Raw genomic sequence first — 13,138 nt, 5'->3', positions numbered from 1 at the left:
AAGGCGCCGAATAGAAACCAGCTAAAAATAATGAATCCACTAGTCACAGGTCGATGGTGGGACAAAAGAATGTGGGACTTGTCTGACCGGGCCCATGTCACATCATATCAGGTACTGTATCAGGCCCATAAAAGGTATTCTGACGCCAGACTATGATGTGTTTACCGCCTGACACAGCTGCTAATTCAGCACATATCCACATGCACCAAAACCCATATTGGCCGCCTACCATAATGGGTACCGCGTAGCTCATGCTACAAAAAACCGTTCTCAGTTTTGATGCTACAAATGAGAAAAAACAAAAAAGGGCTCATCTTGGGGGGGAGATGAATGACACCGTGAATGTTTTTTCTTAACACCGTACAGACGCAAGGGTTCATACATACACGTATACAATCACCCCTATGAACACACACAAGCACACCCTATTTCTATGAGCATCTTCAACAAACTGAGCCGGCATATCATCTTGAGATTTACGAAGTCACCGTAGTCGTCTCGTCGTGGACGGGAAATGAATGACACTGATTTGTTGAATGTTCCTGTGAAACAAGAATTTTTTTTCTTGTGAATTTGAAGATTTGTCGTATTATTTTAGCAAAGAAGATGCTCCGGTCCAGCTTGACGAGTTGTGTCCACACTACCACCAGTGCCGACGGTTACAAACGAAGACGTAGTACAACTATGTATGTCAACCGACGGCGGCATGTAAGCTGCCACCGGCATCCTTGCAGGGAGGACCGGCAGCGGCGCCTCAGCACGCAGCACGTTGACAGCCTGTCTAACCGACGGCCTCAGGTTGCAATCAAGTTGAGCACACCAAAGCCCAACCAGCATCACGCACTCCATCTCTCTGGCATTGAATTCTCCTCCCAATCGCGTATCAGCGGCGCCTAGAATCCTGCCCCTACCATACCAATTCCACACCCACTGAGCCAAGTGCATCGCATCCTCCTCCTGCTGAGCTACCACCACAGGTCCCCTACCGCACGCAATCTCAAGGAGGACGACGCCAAAGCTGTAGACATCCGACTCGGTGTTAGTCCTGCCGGTGGTCATGCATTCTGGGTCCATGTATCCCATTGTGCCGGCAGGAGCTGTCGTCAGTGATGCTCGGCCGTGCTCAACGAGCTTGGCAAGCCCGAAGTCGCCGAGCTTGGCGTTGAACAACGCGTCCAGCATGACATTGCTTGGCTTGATGTCCCTATGCAAGACGCACTGCTCCCAGTCCTGGTGTAGGTAGAGAAGCGCCGAGCCTAATCCTAGCACAATCTCATGCCTGAAGATGGAAGAAATGTCACATTAATTATCAGCGGCCTAAGGCCAAAAGCAATTTGCGACTACTCTATCTGATGGGCTTACCTAACAGACCATGGAAGCACAACGTTATTGGCGCTGTAGAGATGCCTATCGAGGCTGCCGTTGGGCATGAGCTCATAGACGAGGAGCAGATCACTGCCTCCATGGCACCAACCGATGAGCTGCACGAGGTTCTTATGCCGAAGCCTGCTTATGACCCTCACCTCAGATGCGTACTCCTTCCTCCCCTGCCTGGAGCCTTTGGAAACTCTCTTGATGGCCACATGAAGGTTCAATTCACTCAGAAAACCTCTGTACACCGATCCAAAGCCACCTTGTCCGAGCTTCTTGTCGTTGGAGAAGTTGTCAGTGGCGACGGCCAAATCGTTATAGTGGAATCGCTTGGGACCTGCCCCCTTCTCGAAGTCGTCTTCCATGGCCTGATCATCTTCGAGGAAGTTGTCCTCTTCCAGCTCTTGCTCTGTTGTTTGCTGACGGATTTTCTCCTGCTTTCGCTGGTGCTGCCGTAGAAGGAACCAAATCGAGGCGATGAGAATGATCAAGAACAACACAGAACCGACAGAAATGCCGATCAGAAGCCCAGTTTTTGGAGATTCTGCGAGAAATTATCGGTGTATCAGAATTTTGCCGAAATATGCACAGCATCTATCTGTTCTAATAAGCCCGCAAAGCTAACTGACCTTCCAGAGTTTGTGCAGGCAACGGTGGCTGTGTTGGCCGTCTTTGCATTTGGTTCATGCCTCCGAGAGGCGGCGGAGACAAGGGTGGCTGTGCCAACTTCATGTTCTTGCAGACCATGTTGTCCCCGTACCCGACTTGGAGAATGCCACAGTACATCTTGTAGTAGCGGACACGATCCTTGGCTGGGGCAGTCCCGTAGCCCTTGCCGCACTCAAGGGTCCCGTTAATGATGTAAGTGGTCATACCATATCCGGGGAGCATGCCTGCGTCGCGCTCCTGGGTGGACGGCGTCCAGCCGTCGGTCATCACGGCGTGGCACGACGGCTTGGGCGCTTGCGGTGTCATCCACCACAAGATAGCCGTCTTAAACGCGACGACAGGGTCGGTGGACACCAGGTCCGGGTTACCCAGCAGGTCCAGCCCCAGCGCGTCCCCAGCTTGCCGGTAGTTGTAGTCGCTGTTATTTGTAAACTATTAGTACTATTTAATTCCTTTGTTTGTAAATATAAGTCTTTTTTTAGGAATTTCACTATAGACTATATACGAAGCAAAATAAATGAATTTCAGTTTGTCTAATTCACATCTAGATATTTTCTAAGAATGTCACATCTAAACTCCCATAAATAACACGGCAACAAGGAATAAAAAAAAACCTGGGACAAAAACAAATAGACCACAAACATAGTGGTGTCACATCCAGATGTGTCCTAGACAGACCCAATAAATTTACCTAAAGTATGTCTATATACATTCATATGTAATCTACTATATTAAAATCTGTAGAAAGACTTATATTTAGGAAATGAGAGAGTACTTATACTAAAGCTACGACAATTAATTTGAATCGGAGGAGGCTAAGTTGGGTAGAAATCAAGTGCGAGCTAAGCAAAAATAGACGGAAAGCAACACTATGGAGTACGATATCATCATCATCAAAACAAAAAATCTTACCGAGTCAGCTGTATAGGGCCTCGTCCGTAGTAGCGCGCAATCGTGGGCTTTTGCTCTTTCACCCAGCAGTAACCTGCGGCACAGGCATAACACTCGTCTCTGTCGACAGAAAAATTCAAGTAAAATCATAGTGTCGCGCATATCATATTCATACCGGCAGTCTCGTGGGAGGTCTGCCCGAAGAAGGCGGCGAGCTCGCGCCTGCGTGTATCCTCGTCGCCGATGGTGCCGAAGCCGCGGAGCTTGCTCGCGTTCGCGGCCTGCACGAACGCGTCGTATGTGTAGAAGGCGCCGCCCTCGCAACCGCTCTGGCTGCGGTTGCCCAGCATGTAATCGAACGTGTCCCGTGAGATGATCGACGGCACGCCGGCCTGCTGCCCGCTGGCCATGCCGATGCCGGCCGCCGCCAGCATGGCAGCGGCCAGAACGAGCACCCTCGTCATGCTGCCATGACCCATGAATAATGTGATGTGATGTGAGCAATGTGGACTGTGTGCGTCGCAAACCCATTGCTCATGGCTTTATAGCAAAAGACCATTTTCTTTGTATAGTTTGCACATGGGCTGGACCCTCAAGACCCGTGAACTCGTCAACACGCGCCCAAGACTGCACTGATTGGTTCTTTTTTCTTTCTTTTTTTAGACATAGAGTGCAGTGATTGGTATGGATATGTTACGTATTTCGACCGTGCTAATGGAGCCCTGATGTTTCCTCTGGCCGGTGAACGCAATGCAATTATTTGTTTCACTGTGCTAATGGAGCCCTTGGTAAGAAGTAGTAGAACAGAGGTCCTGCTGCATTGCATTTTTTTCCTGGGGTGCCTTCACAAGTTCACTGTAGAAAAAAAAGCCAGTTAAGTTCAGTGTGAAAAAAGTGAGAACCAATTAAGTCCCTGTGGAAAAAGAATGTAGAGTAGAGACACCCCAGTCTTAATTTACTTATGAAATCGAGTAGAAACACTCATATATCTGCATACAGAAAAAACTATGGTTTTAGCTGGAAGCTACGGCAATAGGGCATTTCTAACCGATCCCATACAACCGGTTAGAGGAGTAAAAACCTCGTTTTACACCTCTAACCGGGATCTAGCCGATCCCAGTAACCGTTAGTGGTGGATAATTTATCCTAAGACACGCATCCCGCCCGTATATTTACTCCACCGCTTGGGGCGGAGTAAAAATTCACCACTCGTCTCTCCGCTTGGGGACAATATATTTGTGGAATTGTTTCATTAATATTTCAAATAGTTTCTGAGGATCCGAAAGTATTTCGGTGCCACCGAAAGGGTTTCGGAGAATATCGGGTAAAACCGGTTATTATCGATATATTATATATTGATGGAAAATGTTTCTAGAGATGTTAAAAAATATATAGAATGGTCTAGAAGTATTTAGAACATTTTGTGTTTAACTTAAATATCAACGGACCTTAAAAGGCCAAGAGGTGGAGGAAATTATGGCCACGAAGGCCCACAAGGAAGTGGCGCCCCTCTTGCCATGTAGGGCGCTTCACTTTCCCTCCTTGGTAGCTGCCCTCTCCTCCTCCTTTAACCTATATATACTAGTGGATTTTGCTCTATTTGGATACACAAGTTTTGGAGCCTCCTCTAGTTCTTCTAGTTCCAGTTTTAGTTGGTCCTAATTGACTAATTAGGGCTAGGCTAATACTCTTGTCCTCATAATTAGAAGCCTTGTGTAGCTCTAATCTCCTTCTTCTAATTCACCGGAGACGATTAGCTCTGAACAGTGAAGCGTTGCCGGCTCGTGAAGGCTGCACGCTTGAAACCAAGTAAATTTGCTTTCACGGTCGTGCCTCTCAGAGCGGAAAAACATGTTTTCTATTTTTTTTCCTTTCACAAGAGCTACACATTTACTTCTCGCGGAGGCACAAATTTGCTTTTGCGAGAGGCATGGTCTTGCAACCCGGAAAAAGGAAAAAAAAACATGTTTTCCATTTTGTTTCTTCCGCGAGAGACACAGATTTACTTCTCATGGGGTCATAGATATGCTTCCACGAGAGCTATGGTCGTGATTCTCGAAAAAGAAAAAAACACATTTTTTCTTCCGCAAGAGACAGAAATTTACTTCTCGTGGAGGCACGGATTTGCTTCTGCGAGAGGCACGGTCGTGCCTCTCGGGAAGGGGAAAAACGTGTTTTCTATTTTTTTTGTTTTCCAAGAGGCACGGGAAAACCGTGTTTTTTTCTTCCATGAGAGGCACAAATTTACTTCTCGTGGAGGCACGGATTTGCTTCCGCGAGAGGCACAGTCTTGCCTCTCGAAAAGGAAAAAACCTTTTCTTCTTGTCATTTCCGCAAGAGGCACACATTTACTCTCGTGGAGGCACGGGTTTCCTTCTGCGACAGGCACGGCCGTGCCTCTTAAAAAAGGGGAAAGCCCTTTTTTTTCTTCCATGAGAGGCACATATTTAACTTTTCTAGAGGAAAAGATTTGCATCCGCGAGAGGCACGGCCGTGCCTCTCCGAAAGGAAAAAAAACTCCAGCTTCGGTTATTTTCGTGGAAAAAAGGTCCGTCGAAACCTATCAATATGGGATCTAGTTTTGAACCTCTTGACGTGAAGAAACCAACGATGAAAACGATTCAAGATTTGGACACACGGTTTGAGAGACAAAGCATTTTGAAAAAACAAATCTACGAAAAGAATGAGAAAATTTCCATTCAAAAAGAATGAGAAAATCTACAAAAAGAAATTGTTCACTCAACTAATAGAAAATTGTATACCATTCAAAAAATGTATGTGAGATTTTAAAAAACAGTTCATGATTTGAAAGGTTTTTTAAATGTCATACAATGTAAAATATGTTTCGTATAATTCTAAAAAAATGTTTTGTACCATTAGAGAAATGTATGTTACATTTAGAAAAATGTTCACGCGTTTCAAAGAAAATGTTTATACAATGTAAAAGAATGTTTCAACGTGTATTTCAATTTTTTTAACACAAATTGAATAAAAATATCATTTGAAACAATGTTAATCACGTATTTAAAAATGTTTAAGGTATATAAAAAATATTTTAGAAGTATACAAACAATATACAATGTGTATGAAAAAGTTGACATCAAAGAATATATTTTAAAATTGTTAAGCGTGTATAAAAAATATTTCTGATGTATATGAAAAATATACAATGTGTATGAAAATGCAGATATGTGTTGAAAAAAAGAAAAGGAACCAAAGAACAATTAGTGATAACCAAAGAAAGAAAGAAAGAAAATATGGAGAAAGGAACCAAGAAAACTGAGGAAACAAATGAAAAGGAAATGGAAAAAAAGGAAGAGAACAGAAGGAAAACAAAAAGAAGGCAAAGAAACCAAAGAAACCCTGCAAAACAGTGGAACCGAAAAATTGGTGCTGCAGTAAAGGGGTACAGCGCCCGCCATAGCCGAGATGAGACTCTACCTTGCAACAGGCGATATATAGCTCCGGCGAGGGTATTGAAGCGTCGACATAATTTTTATTGACTAGTTTGCTAGTACAGTTCATGCTTTAGTTTATATATTCTCAATTCTAAGTTTCTGAGCTTTTTGAACAAATGGATTTGTCTCAAATTTCTGAATTTTTCATTTGATTATAAAAAATATATGTCACTACAGAAATCAAGAGTGCAGTCGCATGTGACATTTCCAATCTCAGTCTTTTTCTGGAATACGCAATCTTAGTATTCACTTAGTAAACGTTTCTCTCTCTATTTTTAATCTCAAACAACACCACATATAAATTTAAAAGTTAGTATTTCGACAACAAATTAGCACTCCCTCCGTCGAAAATAAGTGTCATGTGAGGTTGCTGTTCTGGTGCGTTGGTCCTATGGGGCCTTAGCACGACCACTTCCCGACTGTCTACTAAAACAAGTTGTGCCCGGCTCCGACGAGGGAGCGGCGATGACGGCGGCGCGCCTTCGGCTCGCTTCAGTGCTTGTAGTCGTCGCTAGGTGGTCTAAGAATCTGGATGTAATTTTTATTATTTCTGGTGTTCATTGTATTGCCATGATTGAAGATGAATAGATCGAGAGTTTCTCGCAAAAAAAACACGACACTTATTTTAAAAACGGAGGGAGTACTATAATGTGTAGATTTTGTTTCTGTATTCATTGGAGCGTCATAAATCTACTATATCTAAATAACTAGCCCCCACTATTAAGAATTCTCTGCCTTCTCCTTGAGCCACATCACCCAAATTAATTTAGCCATTAGATATACTAGATTTTATCTATAATTGCCATCCAATCTACACATTGAGAGAGCAGCTGCACCAAGCGCATGTGGTAACCGACGCACGCATGCAAATATGCATGCAGTAACTGATGTGCTTAAAGTACTGAAGTCACTTGACACATGCATGTAGCTCACACTACGGTGCTCCATGAAAGAAAATTGATCCATTTATATTTTGTTTCATTTTGCTCCATTTTAGACTTATATATACAAAGACACACTTTTTTTTTGAAAAAATATTGGCAAACAAATTATCTTGCTAAAGGAGAAATCATAAAGATACTAGCTACGTTGAGTAGTTCAACACAGTTTTTATTTTATACAAATTTCGGTAGCAACGGGGAATTCATCTAGTACTTAAAATGACGACAAACCTTACTCAAAACCCACCATTTTTCTAGATATTTATATTACCCTAAAAAATCCACGATATAAATGTAAACATTTTAGATATTTATATTGCAATAACTATCTTATTCACGCTGGATCTGTTTTTTCTATAAGAGCAAGAGTGCCTTTTGCACTCCGAAAGCGGCCGGCCGTACTTAATGTAAGCGTGTCTCGGGTGGCATGGACCGGTTCACTCTCACCACTAGAAGAACGCTCGTGCGTTGCAACGGGGCCACATTAACTTTAAGAGTTCAATATTACGACATTGGCGACTTTTTTTACCATCAAATCCTCACACGCACACAGACACACACCCTCCCTCCCTCTTCCTCATTCTCTATCCCCCTCTCCCTCTCTCTCTAATACACACACATATCCATCTTATTGGGTACGGGACCATAATCCATCTATTGCACACATACACGCTAGTGCATAACAATATGGATTATGTGTATTATATTTACCACCAGAACTGAGGGAATTAATTTCATGTAAATCGACCAGCCACAGCTCCAAGAATATTGGGTACGGGACGAGGTGGCTCTGGTCGGCGTCGGCGCCGTCCAGCGCGGGCCACGGGCCCGCTTCCAAGTGCACGTGCAATGCACGTCTTCACAAATATTATAACCAGATGTGATAAATCACATGCATAGAAAAGACATTCTGATAGCAATCTAAATACCATGCTCAATTGAATACCTAACCTGGACAATACTCTTATTTCTATGCGCCAGAAAAAATGGAATAGCAAAGCTAAGTATGCCTACATACGCTCAGATTATATATAAGAATCTTGGGTGAACAATTGCAACAAAGCACTAAGAAGCGATAAATTTAAATAAAAAATCCATTAACTATGCAGACAGCAGGCTTGTTACAACATAGAGAAAAAGGAAAATGTCACCTCCAATAATGTAGCGCAAAGGAGTGGAACGAAGCATGATGAGCGGTTGTCTGTTCTTCTCCATGTACATGGATCAGCAGTAGAGGCCAAGTATATAAGTACTTGACTGAACTCCACTCTTCGTGTACGGAGAGCCATGTCACCTTCTCACCGCTGCAGCATGGGAGGACGGCTGGTTCACGTGACCCTCCAGCTGGGGGATCCATGGTGGCTGACCATCGAGCTCGAGGCAGAGAAGTTGAGGGCAGCAGCGGTGAGATCCATGCCGGCCAACCGGGCGAAGAGGAGGTCGTCGGGGAGGGACACATCGGCAAGATCCGGTCACCACGCGACCTGAAGAGCAACATGATCTCCACAAGCTGTAGGCCGACGGCGTGCTCCATCCCCTGCGATGGGGTGACCATGGCGGTGGCCACACCTCCTCATGCTTGCCTCGATCTCGGCGACACACCCTGAGTGTAGGAGGCAGCAACGACCTCGACGAAATCATGGCCTCCATCCCGGAACGCATGAAGGACCTCGGCCCCATCGCTACTCCTCCCGCCGTAGCCGCACGCGGCAGCGGACCGTGGGTAGGAGGGCAGGCGGCGTCGCCTCGGCTGACGGCAGGGAGCAGCGTTGATTTCGGGTAGGTGGCATCGCGAGGACGGCCGCGGCCGCGGGGAAGCACCCCGATCATGCTGCCAGGCCAATCCTTCTCCTCCGATCCCCTATCCCCGAAGATTGCGCCGCCGCCCCGGTCGTGTTGTTTCCATATGCCATTTTTTCCTGTACCTAAATAAATGCGGGCGAGCGGATGACAGAGTTTTGGTCCGCCCTCTAAAATTGCTAAACGCACTTTTGGTGAGGATTATTTTTAATAAATGAATTCAATCATGTCGCTCTAAATAAATGGATTCAATCATGTGACTCTAATTACTTCGGATTGTTATGTGCACACTAAGCGGGGTGCAGTTAGGAAAGAAAATGTTTTCTAATTAAAGTGATTGAGTGATTTAAGGTAAGGTTAATTAATTTAGATTTGATTTTTAGTGATTGTTAGTAAAGTATGATGCGTCTTTAAAATCTTTTATTTGTTTCTTTAAAATCTATTATTTGTTTCCTAAAGAAATTTGCAATAATGGAAGGTATCGGTTGATTTGAATAAGTTAGTAAATTTAGATCCGTGATTGCGTGCATGTTTGGAAAGTGCTGATTTGCAAGGAAAGAGCTGAGGGGTAAATAAACCGGTGAATAAGAAACCAGCATCGAAAAAAATCTCCGACGGTTAACCTACGGAAAAAAACCAGACGAAAGTGGTGGGACGAAAAAAAACCTGGAAGCAAGACTACCAACTGCTCCATTAGGAGTAGAGATACGAGGGATGTGTCATTGTGTGCATGCATGCGTTGCGTTCCATGATCGGTGCATGCGTCACTACATCTGGACGCAAAGGAACTAAGAGCATCTCCAACAGAGGCGCTATATAAGCGACGCGCAGTATAAAAATTGCTTTTAGCGCGCGCGGACCCTATTTGAAGTCTCCAGCAGCCATGTAAAAAGCGTGCGCGCTATAACTAACACAGCGCGCGCATTAAAACGACATCGCGCGCAGTATATTTAGTGCGCTCGGTCGCGCGCGCTGCAAACTCTGTGCTGCTGCAGATGGGACCGCTTGATTGAGACCGCTGAACTCGCGCATGCTGCATATTTTACAGCGCTTGTTGGAGCAAACGTCTTCTAGCGCCTAAAAAAAATTACTTGCGCGCTGTAAACCCATTTTTAAGCGCCACCACTAGTAGAAAACAGGGCTTTGGTCCAGGGCGATATTCACATTAGTCCTGATTCAGTCACGAACCGGGACTAATGTGAGCATTGGTCCCGGTTCGTGCGGCTAAGGCATTAGTCCCGGTTCACCTGAGCCCTTTAGTCCCGGTTTGAGACACGAACCGATAATAAAGGGGTTGAGACCTTTAGTCCCGGTTCGTGCCACGAACCGGTACTAAAGGTCCCATTTTCGAACTCAACCCCCCCCCCCATTGCCTTTTCAATTTTGTAAAAAGGAAAAGAAAATGATAAAAACTTCAAAAATTAAAATCCTTCCAGATGTAGTTATGTTACTACATGTACTAGTTAGGAAAATTTAAAAACTTAAATTTGGACATGTTTTGCAAAAAGTGTAGGGAAAATGTAAAACGGCTATAACTTTTGCATACGATGTCAGAAAAAGACGTATAATATATCAAAATGTTCAGCACGAATTGACAGCCTACGACCTGTTTGCAAATTTTTAGAATTCTCAAATTCTAAAAGGAAAAAAAGTTATGCTCAAATTTCAGTTTTTTTTAATTCAAGTAGTATTAGTGTTACTAAATAATTATTCAAGAATATTAGTGTTAGTAAATAATTATTTCTATTTTTTTGAATTTTGGTCAAATCTGGTCAAATTGTGGTCAAACGATGGTCAAACTAATTATTCAAGAAATATTAGTGTTACTAAATAATTATTTTAGTTTTTTTGAATTTTGGTCAAAAATCTGGTCAAATGTGGTCAAACTATGGTCAAACTACTTATTCAAGAAATATTAGTGTTACTAAATAATTATTGTTTTCTAGAACAATAGTTTCAAACTCAAACAGTGAAATGTGTGACTTCATGCTCAAGCTAAATTCCTGAGGGTTAATAGGATTGACATCTTACTATTGTCAGGAAAAACAACAAGTGCAGACATGGAAACGAGGGAGAATAGAACCCGGAACTTAAGCGTGCTCAGACTGGAGTAGTGCGAGGATGGGTGACCGTCTGGGAAGTTAGATGATTTGGAATGATAAGGGGTGATTAGAGACTAGAGGTTAAATTGAGCAGTGATGAGGGGAGATTAGAGGTTAAAATAATTCATAAATTTGAAAATTAAAAAAATTCAATTTTTTTTCGAAAAAAATCATAAAATTTTCTTTAATACCGGTTCGTGATGGTTCATGTCACGAACCGGGACTAAAGGTGGACCTCCAGGCAGCGGCCACGTGGAGGGCCTTTAGTCCCGGTTCGTGAAAGAACCGGGACTAAAGGCCCTTTTTCTATTAGTGCACATTGAGCGGCTGTTGGAGATGCTCTAACCTTCGTAGGAATTAGGATCCTAATTAGCTTAAGCCTAACGCTTAAGCTAGCTAGCCTAAACCGGATTAATATGACATGGGTTTCAAACAAGCACGAGTTGAGCGGTCCGTGTCTGAGTTTGATTATAATTCCGTCTCCGAGCCGTGTAATGTTAGCGTCCTGGCGCTGGCGGTCTATATATGGCATACGACCTTGTGTGAGAGAAGCAAAATCAATCTCTCATCCTCTCCCTCCGTCTATCTAGCTTTTGTCTCCGCCACCAGTCGATCGATCGAACAAGGATTTGTCCCGGCGAGATATGGGGTGGTCGACTGCAACCCGGCCGCGTATGGGCGTCGATGCGCTAGACAACGTGGTCGCGGCCACACTGGCGGCGCGCAAGAGTCAGAGAGCGCCGGCCACTCCCACTCCCACAGGCTCGAGGTGATCGGCGCAGGAACGTTTGGCGTCGTCTACCGGGCCAGGGACCGCCGCACCGGAGAGATCGTGGCGATGAAGTGTCTTCGTGCGAGCGACGACGGCGACGGCGGCCGCTACCTCTCCGACTTCGCGGCCGAGGTCAGTGCCCTCGAGGCCTGCAGCGGCCACCCGTCCATCGTGCAGCCGCGCGCCTCCGGCCACCTCGACGGCGAGGCCTTCCTCGCCATGGAGTTTGTGGGGCCAACTCTCCGGTACGTCATGAAGCATGTCCGATACGGGAGGAGGCACACCGAGCTGGAGGTTCGCCTGCTCATGAGACAACTTTGCGCCGGCGTGAGGTGGATGAATCGCCTGGGCCTGATGCACCGTGACCTCAAGCCGGACAACGTGCTCGTCGACAGCCATGGGAACCTCAAGATCTGCGACCTAGGGCTGTCGTGCAGCATGGCTGATGGGCCGCCCTACTCCAACCCCGTCGGGACACGGGGATACCGCGCGCCAGAGCTCCTTCTTGGGTGCACGGATTATGACGAGCATGTCGACTCGTGGGCTCTTGGCGTCATGATGGCTGAGCTCCTCGCCGGCAAGCACCCTTTCCATGGGAGGTCAGATACGGAGCACCTCAGCGAGATCTTGGACCTTCTCGGCACAGCTGACATCAAGGAGTGGTCAGGCTACGATGGACGCCGTCTACCCGGCGGATGCCAACCAGGAAGCTTTCTGCGGAATAAGTTCCCTTGTCAGGATAAGGCCAGGATCAAAGGCCCGCCGACATTGTCAGAGGCTGGTTTTGAGGTCTTGAGCGGTCTTCTACGATGCGACCCGGAGAAGAGGCTCACGGCGGAGCAAGCGCTCAAGCATCGGTGGTTCAAGGAGGCCAACCCTAGGGCTACAAGGAGTTGATTGATGAAAGTTCACAATCTACAACGCATCTGATTTGTGTAACTTAGAAATGCAAACATCATATATGGCTTGAACGATTGAGTATGGGTGAGGTGTAAGATATGTAAGTAGGAGCTGTTCGTGTGGATTACCACCACACACATTGTTAGGCCGATTAATCCATTTCTACTGTGGTTTCTTGTTCTTTGATGTTCAATGTATTTTGATGCTTGTCATATATGATAATGTAAATTATGC

General features: G+C 45.2%; 1 protein-coding gene and 1 pseudogene across 1 annotated transcript; one reads left to right on the top strand and one right to left on the bottom strand.

The window, feature by feature from the left end:
• Positions 1-302: 302 nt before the first annotated feature.
• Positions 303-3,428, bottom strand: LOC123098238 (L-type lectin-domain containing receptor kinase IX.1-like). Its single transcript, XM_044520175.1, has 5 exons — positions 3,107-3,428; positions 2,953-3,025; positions 2,001-2,458; positions 1,363-1,915; positions 303-1,279 (listed from the first exon to the last, which is right to left on the bottom strand). Exons 1-5 carry the CDS (start codon positions 3,408-3,410, stop codon positions 595-597), a joined length of 2,073 nt encoding a protein of 690 aa, XP_044376110.1. The 5' UTR covers positions 3,411-3,428; the 3' UTR covers positions 303-594.
• Positions 3,429-11,804: 8,376 nt separating this feature from the next.
• Positions 11,805-13,048, top strand: LOC123098229 (putative cyclin-dependent kinase F-2; annotated as a pseudogene).
• Positions 13,049-13,138: the final 90 nt, after the last annotated feature.

This window comes from Triticum aestivum, chromosome 1B (genome assembly GCF_018294505.1).
Source record: "Triticum aestivum cultivar Chinese Spring chromosome 1B, IWGSC CS RefSeq v2.1, whole genome shotgun sequence".
NCBI lineage: Eukaryota > Viridiplantae > Streptophyta > Magnoliopsida > Poales > Poaceae > Triticum > Triticum aestivum.
Note: the sequence above shows the minus strand (reverse complement) of the source record. Positions and strands in the feature narration are given on the sequence as shown.